Below are 13212 nucleotides of genomic sequence, written 5' to 3' on the forward strand. Positions count from 1 at the left end.
TTACTTAACGTTTTAACTTAGTTTTAAGGATCAAGTTTCAAGTTAAAGTAAAGAGTAACAAGTTGAGTTTTTCCTTCAAAACAAATATAAGGGAACTAAGTATTCCCTAAGAGTTGAGTAAGTCTTAAGTTTTCAAGTTAAGCAAAGAGTAAAGATTTGAGTTCATTTCTCAGAGGTTATAAGGGAACTAAGTATTCCCTAAAAAATTGTAAATTTCCTACATTTAAGTTAAGAGGAACTAAGATTTCCCAAAAGATATTTGAACAAGAAAAAGGGAACATCGATTCCAAGAGAGCTTTTTAAAGCTAAGTGTTGAGCAATTATCTCAACCCAAAGAAAAGAAGTTGTTTTTAAAAGCATGAGCTTAAGTATATTTTGAGAGTAGTATTGAGCACCGATGTGGGAATGAGAGTTCATATTAACTCAAGTCTCCATGTAAACCATGTAACCATCATGGGTGTTAACGGGTCATACTTTTTAGATGACCACAAAAGTTAAGCTAGTGGATCCACTAAGTTAAGTAAGGTCCTACATAGATGGCAAGGTATATGATGGTGCTTGGCAGCGTGAGGTAAAGCGTTATGTCATAACTTGGACTCATAGTGATGGTTGTTGGTTAGAGAATCTCCCACAGAAGTTAAATTGCTTCAAATGACTAAATTTAAGTTCGTTATTTTTTTTATTTTTAATGAACTAAGATTGTTTCAGTTGCTTTAAAGTTATATATATATATATATATATATATATATATATATATATATATATATATATGACATGTGTTTTACTGCTTTATATGTTGAGTTGAGTATCCATGAGTTGGGCAGAACAAAGATAAGTGTTTCTTTCCTACTTATTTTCAAGCTTAAGTTGTTGTTTAGCATTCCAACTCGCATACTCGTACATTCAATGTATTGATGTCGGTTGGCCTACATCATGTAGCACAAGTAACTAGGATCAGCATCTAGTGCATCATTGATCTAGCTTGAGCACTCAGAGTCAGTGGTGTACCTCCTGGCATTCTAGAGGACTCTTTTATCGCTTTCTAGTATTTTCTTTTATAGAATGTCGCGGGGTTTGTTCGAACATTCATCTTAGTATCATAGAGGCTCCATAAACAGATAATCAGTCAGATAGTCGATTTTTAGTCTTTCTTTATCTTGCGTTTCAGATATTCTATTTTGAGACTTAAGTGCCACTTTGGCCAAGATATTTTATTTTAAGTTATCCTTGTGAGGATTATTCTTGTTTAATATTGAGTTAAGTGTTCCACTTAGTTAAGTAAGTCAGGCCAAGGGCTAGCTCAAGGATAACAATGGTCATTGGGTACCGGCAACGTCCAGGGTGTAGGCTCGGGGCGTGACAGATCCATCACATGTTGATTACCAAAGTGAGAGCATTGCAGAAACATTTACCAAAAACAAATTGATCTATAAGGATTAATAAGAGATAGTATTAAATAAATAATATTAAATAAATAGTATTAAATAATATTAGTATTTACTGTGTACTAATCCTAGTCCTATTAGGATTAGTACTCCTTAATCCTAGTCCTATTAGGATTAGTACTCCTTCCTATATCTCCTATATATATCTCCCATGTATTCCCTTATTAGGTTAACACTTTAATACAATCAATATTCCTTCATGTTATCAAGAGCCAGAAAACCTAGATCTTCTTTTCTCTAGTTTTTTTTCTCTCTTTAGGGCACCGATCGTTCCCTCTCTTCTCTTGGGCGGCGGCAGCCATAACAACCGAGGTGGATCCTCTCGATTCACTTCCTTATCCCGTTAAACTCCTTTTCAGGCATCTTCATGCCCTGATTCCCAAAAAATTATCAGACATAAATTACCCTACATGGAAAATCACCATTCTTACAGCCCTTGAGGCAAATTACCTTCTCAAATACGTCGATGGAAGCACAGAACCGCCGCCGGCAGTCATCACCGCCACGGACAAATTAGAAAAAACCAATCTGGCCCATGCCGCCTGGAAAGCCGTGGATGGCCAGATCCGATCATGTTTGATTGCGGTCATCTCTCCCATGGTTTAGAAACACGTCCGATCCTACACAACTGCTTCAGCCCTGTGGACGGCCCTCGCAACACGCTATGCATCAATTTCCCACTCTCATATTTTTCAATTGCGTGATCATCTCCACACAATTACCAAAGGCACGAAAACTATGGCGGTGTATTTAGACGAGGTCTCCACCATCATCACAGCCTTCGATACCGTGAACGAAATTATTCCCGAAAAAGATCTCGTCATGTGCGTCGTTCGGGGGCTCCCATTAGCTTACTCCTCCATTAAACAGGCGGTTCGCATCAGTCCAACGCCCGTTGACCTGGCTACTCTCTCCTCGTGGCTAAAAAGTGAAGAAATCAACGTGGATCTGGAGAGCAAACTTCTTCTCCGAGAAGCCGCTGTTATGGAGCCGGCCGCCGCCCTCACCAAGCCAGAACTATCGCGGGGGGCATGGTGGCGGCCGGCAGGGGAGCCGCGGCAGCTACGGTAGAAACAGCGGAGGCCGTGGGCGCGGCGGTCGGCAGGGCAGTCGTCTATCGTACGATGGTCAGCAGCACGGCAGCAACAACAGCCTGCACTTCTTCGGCAGCGGCGGGCAGTCATCTTCCAGCGGCGGGCAGGGCACTTACGAGCGGGATCGTCCAACTTGTCAAATCTGTCAGAAAACAGGACACACCGCTGTTCGTTGCTGGTTTCGGTATGAGGAGAGCCGAAATAGTGATAACCGTGCCAATTATGCATCTCAAGCCGGCCGTTCCTCTGAATGGCTGTTGGATACTGGGGCCAACATGCACGTTACTTCTGATCTATCCAAGATTAACGCTCCAAATCCATATCATGGCTCCAATGGTATTACTGTTGGCAACGGTGAGTCCCTTAATATTTCTCACACTGGCACGGGTACCATTAAAACCCCCACCGCTATCTTTCACCTAGGTAATCTTACCCACGTCCCTTCTATTAAAACCAATCTCCTTTCAGTTCACCAATTCACAAAAGACAATAATTGCTCACTCTTGTTCACCTCTAATGATTTTCAGATCCTACACAAAACTACCAAGAGGGTGATTTTTCAGGGCCCCTATGAGCATGGTCTGTACGTTCTTCCTGGCACAAGTTCGCCTGCCCACCCAGTTTCAGAAAGCGTTCCTGTGGCTCCGGTGGCTCTTTCAGCTGATGGCCACAATCTGTTGTGGCACAGTCGTCTGGGTCACCCGTCTACTCAAATAATAAATTCTTTAATGTCTCAATTAGGTTTTTCTTCCATTCATGTAAACAATTGTGACTCCTGTTCAATTGCTAAATCTCATAAATTACCTTTTACTTTATCTGAGAAGCGTATAACTGCACCTTTTCAACTTATTCATTCTGACCTAAGGGGTCCTACTGTTGTTCCTTCATTTGCTGGTTTTCGCTATTATATTTGTTTTGTGGATGATTTTACAAAATACACTTGGTTGTACCTACTAAAACACAAATCACAGGCATACACCACCTTTGTCACTTTTGAAAAAATAGTCAAAACACAATTCAATTCTCATGTTAAACTTTTTCGAAGTGACAATGGAAAGGAATATGTCAATAACATCTTTGGACAGTTTCTGCAATCCCTGGGAATTATACATCAAACCTCCTGTCCATACACTCCCGAACAGAATGGGGTGGCTGAGCGTAAGCATCACCATCTCATTGAAACGGTGGTTACTCTTCTACATCAATCTCATCTCCCTGTCTCCTTTTGGGTAGAAGCTCTAGCCACCGCAAACTACCTCATTAATAGAATGCCAGTCACACTCTCTCCAACAAATCACCCTATCAACTCCTTTACCAAGAACTTCCCAATTATACCAACCTCCGCGTCTTTGGGTGTCTTGCCTACCCTTGGCTACACCCTCATATTACTCACAAATTACAACCCCGATCTCGTCCTTGTATTTTTCTGGGCTATCATCCTAACTCCAAGGGTTATCGCTGTCTTGACCCACAAACTCATAAAGTCTATATATCTCGTCATGTCAAATTTGTCGAAAATGAGTTTCCCTACGAGTCTATTTCCTCCTCCACAAATACATCATTCATTGGCGTCCTTCCCCTTTTTCCAACATACTCACAGGGTCCCTCACCACCTTCCCCCACACCTCCACCCATTACCCAACCACCCCTCATCACCTCTTCGACCGTCACCCACAATACACCCGCAACCACCACCCACACTCACAACCAACACGAACCACCCCATACCCATAACATCTCCAATCCGATCCATTTTGGGTCCTTCCCGGCCACCCCCGAATCACCACCGCCCGTGCCACCCCCCCCCCCCAATACTCATCCCATGTTAACCCGTAGCAAAGCCGGTATCTTTAAACCCAAAACCTTTCAGGCTACCATACTACCAAATACACTCCTTCCCGATAGTGAACCAACAACCTACTCTGTTGCCTCAAAAAATGCTTATTGGCGTCATGCTATGGATGACGAGTTTAAGGCTTTGACTGATCAGAAAACTTGGGTTCTTGTACCTAAGCCCCATGGGCAGCACCCAGTGGGCTGTAAATGGGTGTACAAAATTAAACACAATGCAGATGGCAGTATTTCCAGGTACAAGGCTCGTTTGGTTGCTAAAGGCTACAATCAGGAGTATGGGCTTGATTACTCCGAGACATTCAGTCCTGTTATTTGGCAGGAAACCATTCGCCTGGTACTGTCACTCGCCGTGCGTAACAATTGGCTCATCAATCAGTTGGATGTTTCCAATGCTTTTCTTCATGGCATGCTTGATGAAACTATCTACATGACGCAACCACCGGGCTATGTTGATCCCCGCTTCCCTAAACATGTTTCAAACTCCAGAAGTCTCTGTATGGGCTCAAGCAAGACCCCCGTGCTTGGTACACACTTCTAAAAACGTTTCTCCAGGGACTCGGCTTCACGTGTTGCGTACACGACACGAGTCTATTTACTCGACATTCAGCACACGGTAAAGTCGTTCTTCTTGTCTATGTAGATGATATCATTATTACAGGCTCTACTGCAGCTCTCATTCAGGATATCACTCGAGCTATGCATACTACCTTCAAAATGAAGGACCTTGGCCCGTTACATTATTTTCTGGGAATGGAGGTCTCTCGGACAGGCAGCGGCTTGTTTCTTCATCAGTCAAAATATGCTCGAGATCTGTTGCAGAAAGATGGACTAGAAAAATGCACCAATCAACCAACACCGATGGCAGTCTCTTCGTCTACGAATAGAGCCGACACCCCCTTTGCCGATATCACCCATTTCCGCAGCCTCATTGGGGCTCTACAGTATCTTGCCATTACCCGTCCTGACATCCAGTTTGCTGTCAACCGAGTTGCTCAGCGCATGCATCAACCAAGTGAACATGATTACCATTGTCTAAAACGCATTCTCAGGTACATTTTTGGCACTCTTGGTCGTGGTTTACTCATTCGACCCAGGGACTTGGAGCTTCGGGGTTTCTCCGATTCAGATTGGGCGAATGATAAAAATGACAGAAAATCTACATTGGGGTTTCTCATTTTTTTGGGGCCGAACCTGATATCCTGGTGTACAAAAAAACAACCCAAGGTCTCTCGGTCCTCGACTGAAGCTGAATATCGCGCCCTTGCTCTTCTTGCTGATGAGAGCATGTGGGTCACATATATTTTTCGCGAACTCCGCGCCACTCACACTGTTCTTGCTCTCTATTGTGACAACAAATCAACCATCTGTGTGGCCAAGAATTCCGTCCTACACACCAGAATGAAGCATGTTGATACCGATTGTCTCTTTGTTCGCGATGAAGTTCAGGCCGGCACTATGACTGTGCAGTATGTACCCACTGAAGAACAACCGGCTGATATTCTCACCAACCTCTCCCGAGCCGACAACACGATTACCTCAGTTTCAAGCTTCCGTTCGCTTCCGCTCAGCTCAGCTTGAGGGGGGATAATAACAAATAGTATTAAATAATATTAGTATTTACTGTGTACTAATCCTAGTCCTATTAGATTAGTACTCCTTAATCCTAGTCCTATTAGGATTAGTACTCCTTCCTATATCTCCTATATATATCTCCCATGTATTCCCTTATTAGGTTAACACTTCAATACAATCAATATTCCTTCAAGGATGATGTTGAGCGGATGCAGAAGGTGCAAGGATGGAGGAATGCCCTAACTGATGTCGCAAAATCTAAAAAGATATGATATCCTTAACGGGTGAGGTGAATAGACATAAATTGAAAAGAATTCCTACCTATATACTTAGTCATGAGTCAAATATATTTATGGTTAATTGTATATTTATGTTCCCAATAATGAATGATGGTTGATTATCAGTAAGAAGGAAAATATTCTTCTTGATTCTTAAAGTTTGATTTCCGTGCATAGTCCTTTTATCATGATAATGGAGTACTCTATAATGGAAAATACTACTTTTGGTTCTTGATTCTTTATCGGTGTACATCAGCAATGGATGTGTGTATGTGTGCGCGCGCGTGTGGGGGGGGGGGGTTAGGTGGTGTGGATGGGCGGGTGGTGTGTGTGCGCGCGTGTGTGTGCATGTGTGCGTGTGCGTGTCCGTGTGTGTGTGTTTGTGTGTGTGCGTGTGCGTGCATGCGTGCGTGTGTGGTCTTTTTTGTCATCATTTACACTTTGTTTGAATCATTGTTACCCATTGTTTCATAATATATTGTATTGTATTGTACTCTATTGTATTGTTTTGTATGGTAGATACTATGTTTGGTTAGATTGTATTGTTTGTTTTTTAGTAACATTTTAATTGTTTGGTTTGATTGTATCGTACTGTATTATAATTTATAAATTTACTTAAATATTCTTAATTATTCTAGGGTAGGAGGTTTGGCTAGATTTAAATAATTAAGGTAAAGGGTAAAATAGTATTTTAAAATATTATGTAAAGATATAATTGAAAAAAGAAATTAACAATGGGAACACACCAAATTGGATTTTCCATAAAATAAGGATTTCCATTGATACGTAACAACAAAATTCAACAAAACATTACAATACATTTTAAGTAACAATCAAAACAAACATTGTAAATATAGTAACAATACAATACAATACAATGGATAACAATGATCCAAACATAGTGTTAAGGTTTGCGATTGTTAGTTTCAGCTGCATGATGCCTATTGATAACCCGCTTGCTTGGAGTTGTCTTTTATTTGTTTTTATTTTGTATATTCTACTGGATTGATCATTTATTTGATGCTTTGATAATTGAGTTCCTCGTGAACAAACAATAATAGACCAAGATCCATTCAGATTTACAATCTCTTATATGATCATAATAGTTTCTATAATTCTCTTATGTAAGTTTTCGTATATAAATAAGCTAATTGATTAGATCCTCATAAATTTTATACATTTTTGGTATATATCTTTCTCTATGTTGTAAAATTGTAATATTGGGTCCATAAACATAAATCATCTTAATTCCATATATATATTTCTTTCAATTATATGAAAAGTTAGAACAAAAAAAATTGTCAAAAAAAAAAGAGAAGAAAGACACATTTTTTTTAAACAGACTATACAAAAATAATACAAACAAATTAAAATAAGGAAATATTCAAGAAGGACACCTTCACGTTATTGACCTAACATGTTTTAAATGATTATTTATAGTACTTGACCAATATAATAAAGTAGATTAACTTAAGTACTACGTTATTGACATACACGACTAAGACATCAACGATGAACTTCATACTTTAGTTCACAATCCAGTTATACGTAACACATAAATTAATCATATTCTAATTATTTTTGACCCATATATTACGGAATATGAAGAGCTTATCTGGATATAGATGACAAACACTTTTTGATGAACTGATTTGGCATTTGGACGGTGTAACAAAAATTTCTCTAATGGAATTTTGCTCATCTTGACTATTAAATTTCTATTTTATTTGAATTTTTATCATGTTAATATTTTATTTCAAAAAAAAAAAAAAGAACTTGGTTGAAAAAGGATTGTTCTTTTTGCTGAATACAAGGTTTTGCACTTCATAAATTGAAGATGATTCCTTAGTATAATAACACAATAACCATTTAGATTAAAGATTTTTGTTTAGAAAAAAATATATTCTCTCGATATTTTATATATTTGTGTGTTTCAATTGTTCAAATTATATTAAATATTATATTTTTTTTTAGTATAATTTTCTTTGTGAATTTGTCAAGATATACAATTGTCAAGATATCTGTATATGTAGCCTAACAAACAAAACTAAAATTATCTAATAGTAATTAATTTTCTTTAGTATTAAAACTAATAAATTAAGTATATATGAGGAATCATTGAACGTGAGGGGGTGATTATAGTTGACAAATTTGATGATTAAATAGTTGTAAATTAATAAGAGAAAAATTAACAAGAAGAAGATGGGAAAGGCAGTAATATTGGTGGTGAGACTTGTTGCCTTAATTTGCCTTGTGGGATCACTCATCCTCCTCCTTACAAGTTCTCAATATTCCGATACTCAACGCCTTTTCTACTCTGATGATGAGCTTCAAATCAAATTTACCGATTTTCGTGTTTATGTGTAAGTATTTCATTTTCTTTGTCATAATTTTCCCTGTCTTATCGTTTCTCAATTGAGTATCTGAACATATGATAAGATGTTCTTATTAGGTATGTTTTCTAAATTTTGAATAAAAAATGTCTGGTTAAAACACTTCATTATGTGTTCAGTCCGTTTTCAGATGTTCAATTGAAATAAGACATGTTTATGCATAAGTATTCCATTCTCTTCGTGACAATTCTCATTGTTCTACTTTATATATTTTAAATTAAGAATAATATTATCTGTAAAATATAATATGATATAATATTGTTTTTTTTTCTCAATTGTTGCAGTTATATGCTGGTTTGCATTGGCGTGGGAATTGGCTATAATCTCTTTCAAACAATACTCTCATTAAGCATTGGAGTTAGCCTTTTAGATCTATTTGGTGACATGGTAATTAAACCATCCATTTTATCTTCCAAATGTGTTTGTATTCTCTTTGTTTATTACATAACTCCTCAAAATGTTTTACACGCTTGGTTAATTAGTTGTAATCCGTTATTTTTTAAAATTTATATCAAAACCAATTTTTTGCATATTTAATTTTATACCATAACAAAATTAGATTTTTTGAAACCATCTCAATATCGACTATTAATTTTGAATTTCAATAAAAAGAAATGATCATAATTGATTGTATTTCGTTTTCCAAAATATCATACATGCTAATATTTTTAATAAGTGAAGTACCTTGCAGGATATAAAATAGTATCATTTCCAATGTAACACCTCTATACGTGATTGTATTATATGAATTGATATGTTTGTAATGGTCTTGTCATGTTGATTTTGAAGCAGATCATAGCAAATATATTGGTTTCAGGAGCAGCTGCAACATTTGGTTTTACACTTGAATTGAGCCGTTCAACTGACCTAGAGCCCACTAGTTTCTTCAATAAGATTTTTGTATCTGCAGGCCTTTCTCTTCTAGCAACTCTCTTCACACTTATCTCTCTCATTTCCTCACATGTTGCTCTAAAGGGTTGAATTGTTGATACAAACAAACATTTCATGTACTATATATTAATTTTCTTTCATTTTCATTATCAAGTCTCTCCATGTTGTAAACAATGTATCTATCTATCTGCAAGTGGTATTTTGCTAGAACTAATGCATATGCATGATTATTGTTATGAGAAGAATTTGTGAAATTAGGTCTTAGGCTTAATTCACACCCCAAAAGCTAGCTCAAAGAGAGGAGGATTGCCCAAGCCTTATAAAGAGTTCACCCATCTCATTAATCACTGATGTGAACTTTTGTCATTCTTTAACAGAATTGTACAAGTCATTCGCCTTGTGAGGAGACTGATGGAGCATTGTAGGAAGAGAGATATTTTACATATTTAAGACATACGGCAAAGTTCCTAGGGAGGTTTTATATATATAAATGCTTGAAGGCTAGATACGTACATGTGGGTTACACTAGGGTGATTGAAGACATGTGTGATAGAACTAAGACTACGGCACGAACAAAAGGAGACTCAAATCACTTCTTAATCACGATGGAGATCAATTCTTATCCATTTACGACATTATGTTGATTGACGAGAGTCGGAGTGGAGTTAACACCAGGATGAATTTGGAGATAAACATTTAAGTCTAAAGGATTAGGTTGAGTCGTGCCAAAACTGAATACTTGGAGTGTAAGTTCAATGATATTGCACATGTGGTCAGCGTGGAAGTGAGACTTGAGTCTCAGGTCATTCTCAAGAGAGGTTGTTTTAAATATTTGGGATCTTTAATTTAAGGTAATGGAGATTTCGATGATCGATGATGTAACACACTGCATTGGTGTGGGATGGGCATATAGAGGATTTCCTCTAGAAACTTGTGTGATGAAAAAGTAACGTTGAAACATAAAGGTAAAATCTATAGAATGGTAGTTTTACGGGCTATATTGCATGGGGTAGAGTGTTGACATGTTTTGGAAGCTGGAAAAATATGGATGTTGTGATGGATGTGAGAATATACTAGGAGGAGATAAAATTTGAAATAAGAACATCCGAGTCAAGATGGAAATGGCTTCGGTGAAAGGCAAAATGTGGGAAGCGAGACTAAGATGATTCAGGCATGTCAAGAAGAGATGGTTGGATGCTCAAGTGGTGAGTTGTGAGACTCTCAATATTGGATAGCTTCAAGAAAGGAAAAGGTAAACTAAAGAAATATTGGGGAGAGGTGATTAGACAAGACATGACATAATAATTTTGATTTATCGAATATACAGTTTTACATAAGAGATTGTGAAGAAAACAAATTCAGATAGAGGGCTAACAGGGCAGAGTGTGTGTTGCTATTCATCTATAGTTGTAATTATAATATTGCTCCAGTAGTTCTTTTTTATTATCATGATGTTGGAAAAGACAATCATACTATGTTATTGTAGTTATTGTCCTGGCACTATAAAAGCAACCTTGTATCCAAGGTAAAGATAATATTTAAATTCATTCTACAATTCAGAAATTCCATTTTATAAAATTATATTAAATATAAAAGCAACCTTGTATCCAAGGTAAAGATAATATTTAAATTCATTCTACAATTCAGAAATTCCATTTTATAAAATTATATTAAATATGTTGGTGGTACTGATTTTCAACAGAATCTCTAATTGCTAACTTGTTTCGAAAGAGTCAAATAGAAACATACATTTTATTCAACTTCTTAGACGTGTATATTACAAGTAGGGGTGTATAAAATTTAATGGAAATCCGAACTAAATCGCAAATCGAGTCAAATCGGAAAAAAATCTGATTAGTGGTTTGGTGTTGAGAAATAAATCCCCACTATATTTGGGTTGGGTTGGTTTCAACTAAAAAAACTCAACCTAAGACCAAATCAACCCGACACTATATATATAATTTTAAAATTTTATTTTATATGTAAACATACTTACTTTGATATAATTTTTAAATATCTATTAATTTTTTTCATAGTTTTTAGTTTTAATATATTTATTTATGTTTAAAGTTAAAAATTTTAATTATCTAATACAGATTATAGTTCATACATGTTGGTAATTATAATAAAGTTTAAATAAAAATCAAATCAATACTAATGCAAAAGAAAATCAATTCAACACTAAGAATGACAATAATATTGAATATTTATTTTTTAGTCTTACATAGATTTAGATAATTAAAATACATGATCTAATTTTAGCATTATTTAGTACTTACTAAACTTATTTTAGCATGATTTAGTACTTACTAAACTTATTTTAGCATGATTTAGTACTTACTAAACTTATTTTAGCATGATATATTACTTTAAATTATGATCAATTTCATTATGACTTATTAATTTGCAATATTTATTTTTATGCGATTTTATTATTTATTTTTTGTTGAATATTTTAGTGCCATTAATCATATCATATTTTTTGTTATTTTCTTGATAAATAACTTAGATAGTTGCATTTTGATAGTACTGAAGAAATATTTGAAGTACAATTAAGTTATATATTTGTATTAATACTTTATCGAAAAACCTGAAAATCCAAAAAAATCAAAGTTGAAAAATCCGAGTTTTATTGATTTGGTTTGGTTTATAAATAAAAAAATCTGACAAAATAGTTTGATTTTATATTTGAAAAATCTGAACCAATCCGGTCATGTACACCCCTAATTACAAGTGTAAAAATCTACCAACCGTCTTCGAGACCCTTTGAACTAGCCACACAATTTGATACCGGTGACAGATCTGGAATTTTAAGGTTGAGAATATATGTATAAAACATTCTACTAAGAATTATTGATCGACACCCCTCAAGTATATATGGCTATGTCATTGCTTAGCTACCAATCACAAATATAAGTTCACAAAGTTAACACTAGTTATGAAAAAGACAATCATATTTAAGCACCATAGTAAAAAAAATAATTATCTTGAATAAAAAAAAATGATGTTTTTTTTCTTTATTAATATGTCGTTTAGAAAAAGTTAGCGACAACTAGTGAAAGAGAAAAAATAATAATTTGCATGGGGAGTAAAAAAAGAAATAAAATCCAATTATTAGAATACTACTAAGTAAGAGTAGAGTTATTTATTAAACTAAAACAACAAAAGGTCAAAACTACCCTTCAACTATTCAAAATTGATTAAAGTGAAAAGTGGAAAAACCAAAAAAAATGACGATAGTTCGTGAAGGTTTCTACAGAAAGACCCATTGGTTCTGGCAAACGGACCACAATTAATGGTAACTGGGAGCACGACTCTATACCCCAACCCAACTTGCTCTGGACCCGAGTCCTTCCTTTATATTCCTCAGTAAGCGGATCGTGGGAGCATGGGGGGAAGATATCTATTTTTGTATGATATAAAGCATCTCTCTTTTGACCCTCTGACCGAGCTTGCCAAAAAAATCACAATAGAAAAAGTTCTTCTTGTCAAGAGAGTAGCATCGGAGATATCTTTATCTGAGGAGGAGGCTTCGTCGTCCGGCTCCTCCTAAATGATAACAGGATCGGCCGGCTCATCCTCAGAATTCAAAAAGAAAAGAGAGGCAGAACCGAATCACTTTGTCTTACTGACATATCTAATCAGACTGAATAGGATTTGAAGAGCTGTCACGATCATTCACATA

General features: G+C 36.1%; 1 protein-coding gene across 1 annotated transcript; it reads left to right on the forward strand.

Moving 5' to 3' along the window:
- The first annotated feature begins 7796 nt into the window (after positions 1 to 7796).
- LOC101265228 (CASP-like protein 4D1) lies at positions 7797 to 9737 on the forward strand. Its single transcript, XM_004237440.5, has 3 exons — positions 7797 to 8606; positions 8921 to 9023; positions 9429 to 9737. The coding sequence occupies exons 1-3, from the start codon at positions 8446 to 8448 to the stop codon at positions 9615 to 9617; spliced, it is 453 nt and encodes a 150-aa protein (XP_004237488.1). The 5' UTR covers positions 7797 to 8445; the 3' UTR covers positions 9618 to 9737.
- Positions 9738 to 13212: the final 3475 nt, after the last annotated feature.

This window comes from Solanum lycopersicum, chromosome 4, assembly GCF_036512215.1.
Source record: "Solanum lycopersicum chromosome 4, SLM_r2.1".
Classification (NCBI taxonomy): domain Eukaryota; kingdom Viridiplantae; phylum Streptophyta; class Magnoliopsida; order Solanales; family Solanaceae; genus Solanum; species Solanum lycopersicum.

What these genes read in the sequence shown, in the direction of transcription:
- LOC101265228 (XM_004237440.5), top strand. Translation starts at nt 8,446, where the DNA reads ATGGGAAAGGCAGTAATATTGGTGGTGAGACTTGTTGCCTTAATTTGC. An exon ending in ACCGATTTTCGTGTTTATGT is followed by an intron (nt 8,607 to 8,920) that starts GTAAGTATTTCA and finishes CAATTGTTGCAG; the next exon opens with TTATATGCTGGTTTGCATTG. An exon ending in TAGATCTATTTGGTGACATG is followed by an intron (nt 9,024 to 9,428) that starts GTAATTAAACCA and finishes ATTTTGAAGCAG; the next exon opens with ATCATAGCAAATATATTGGT.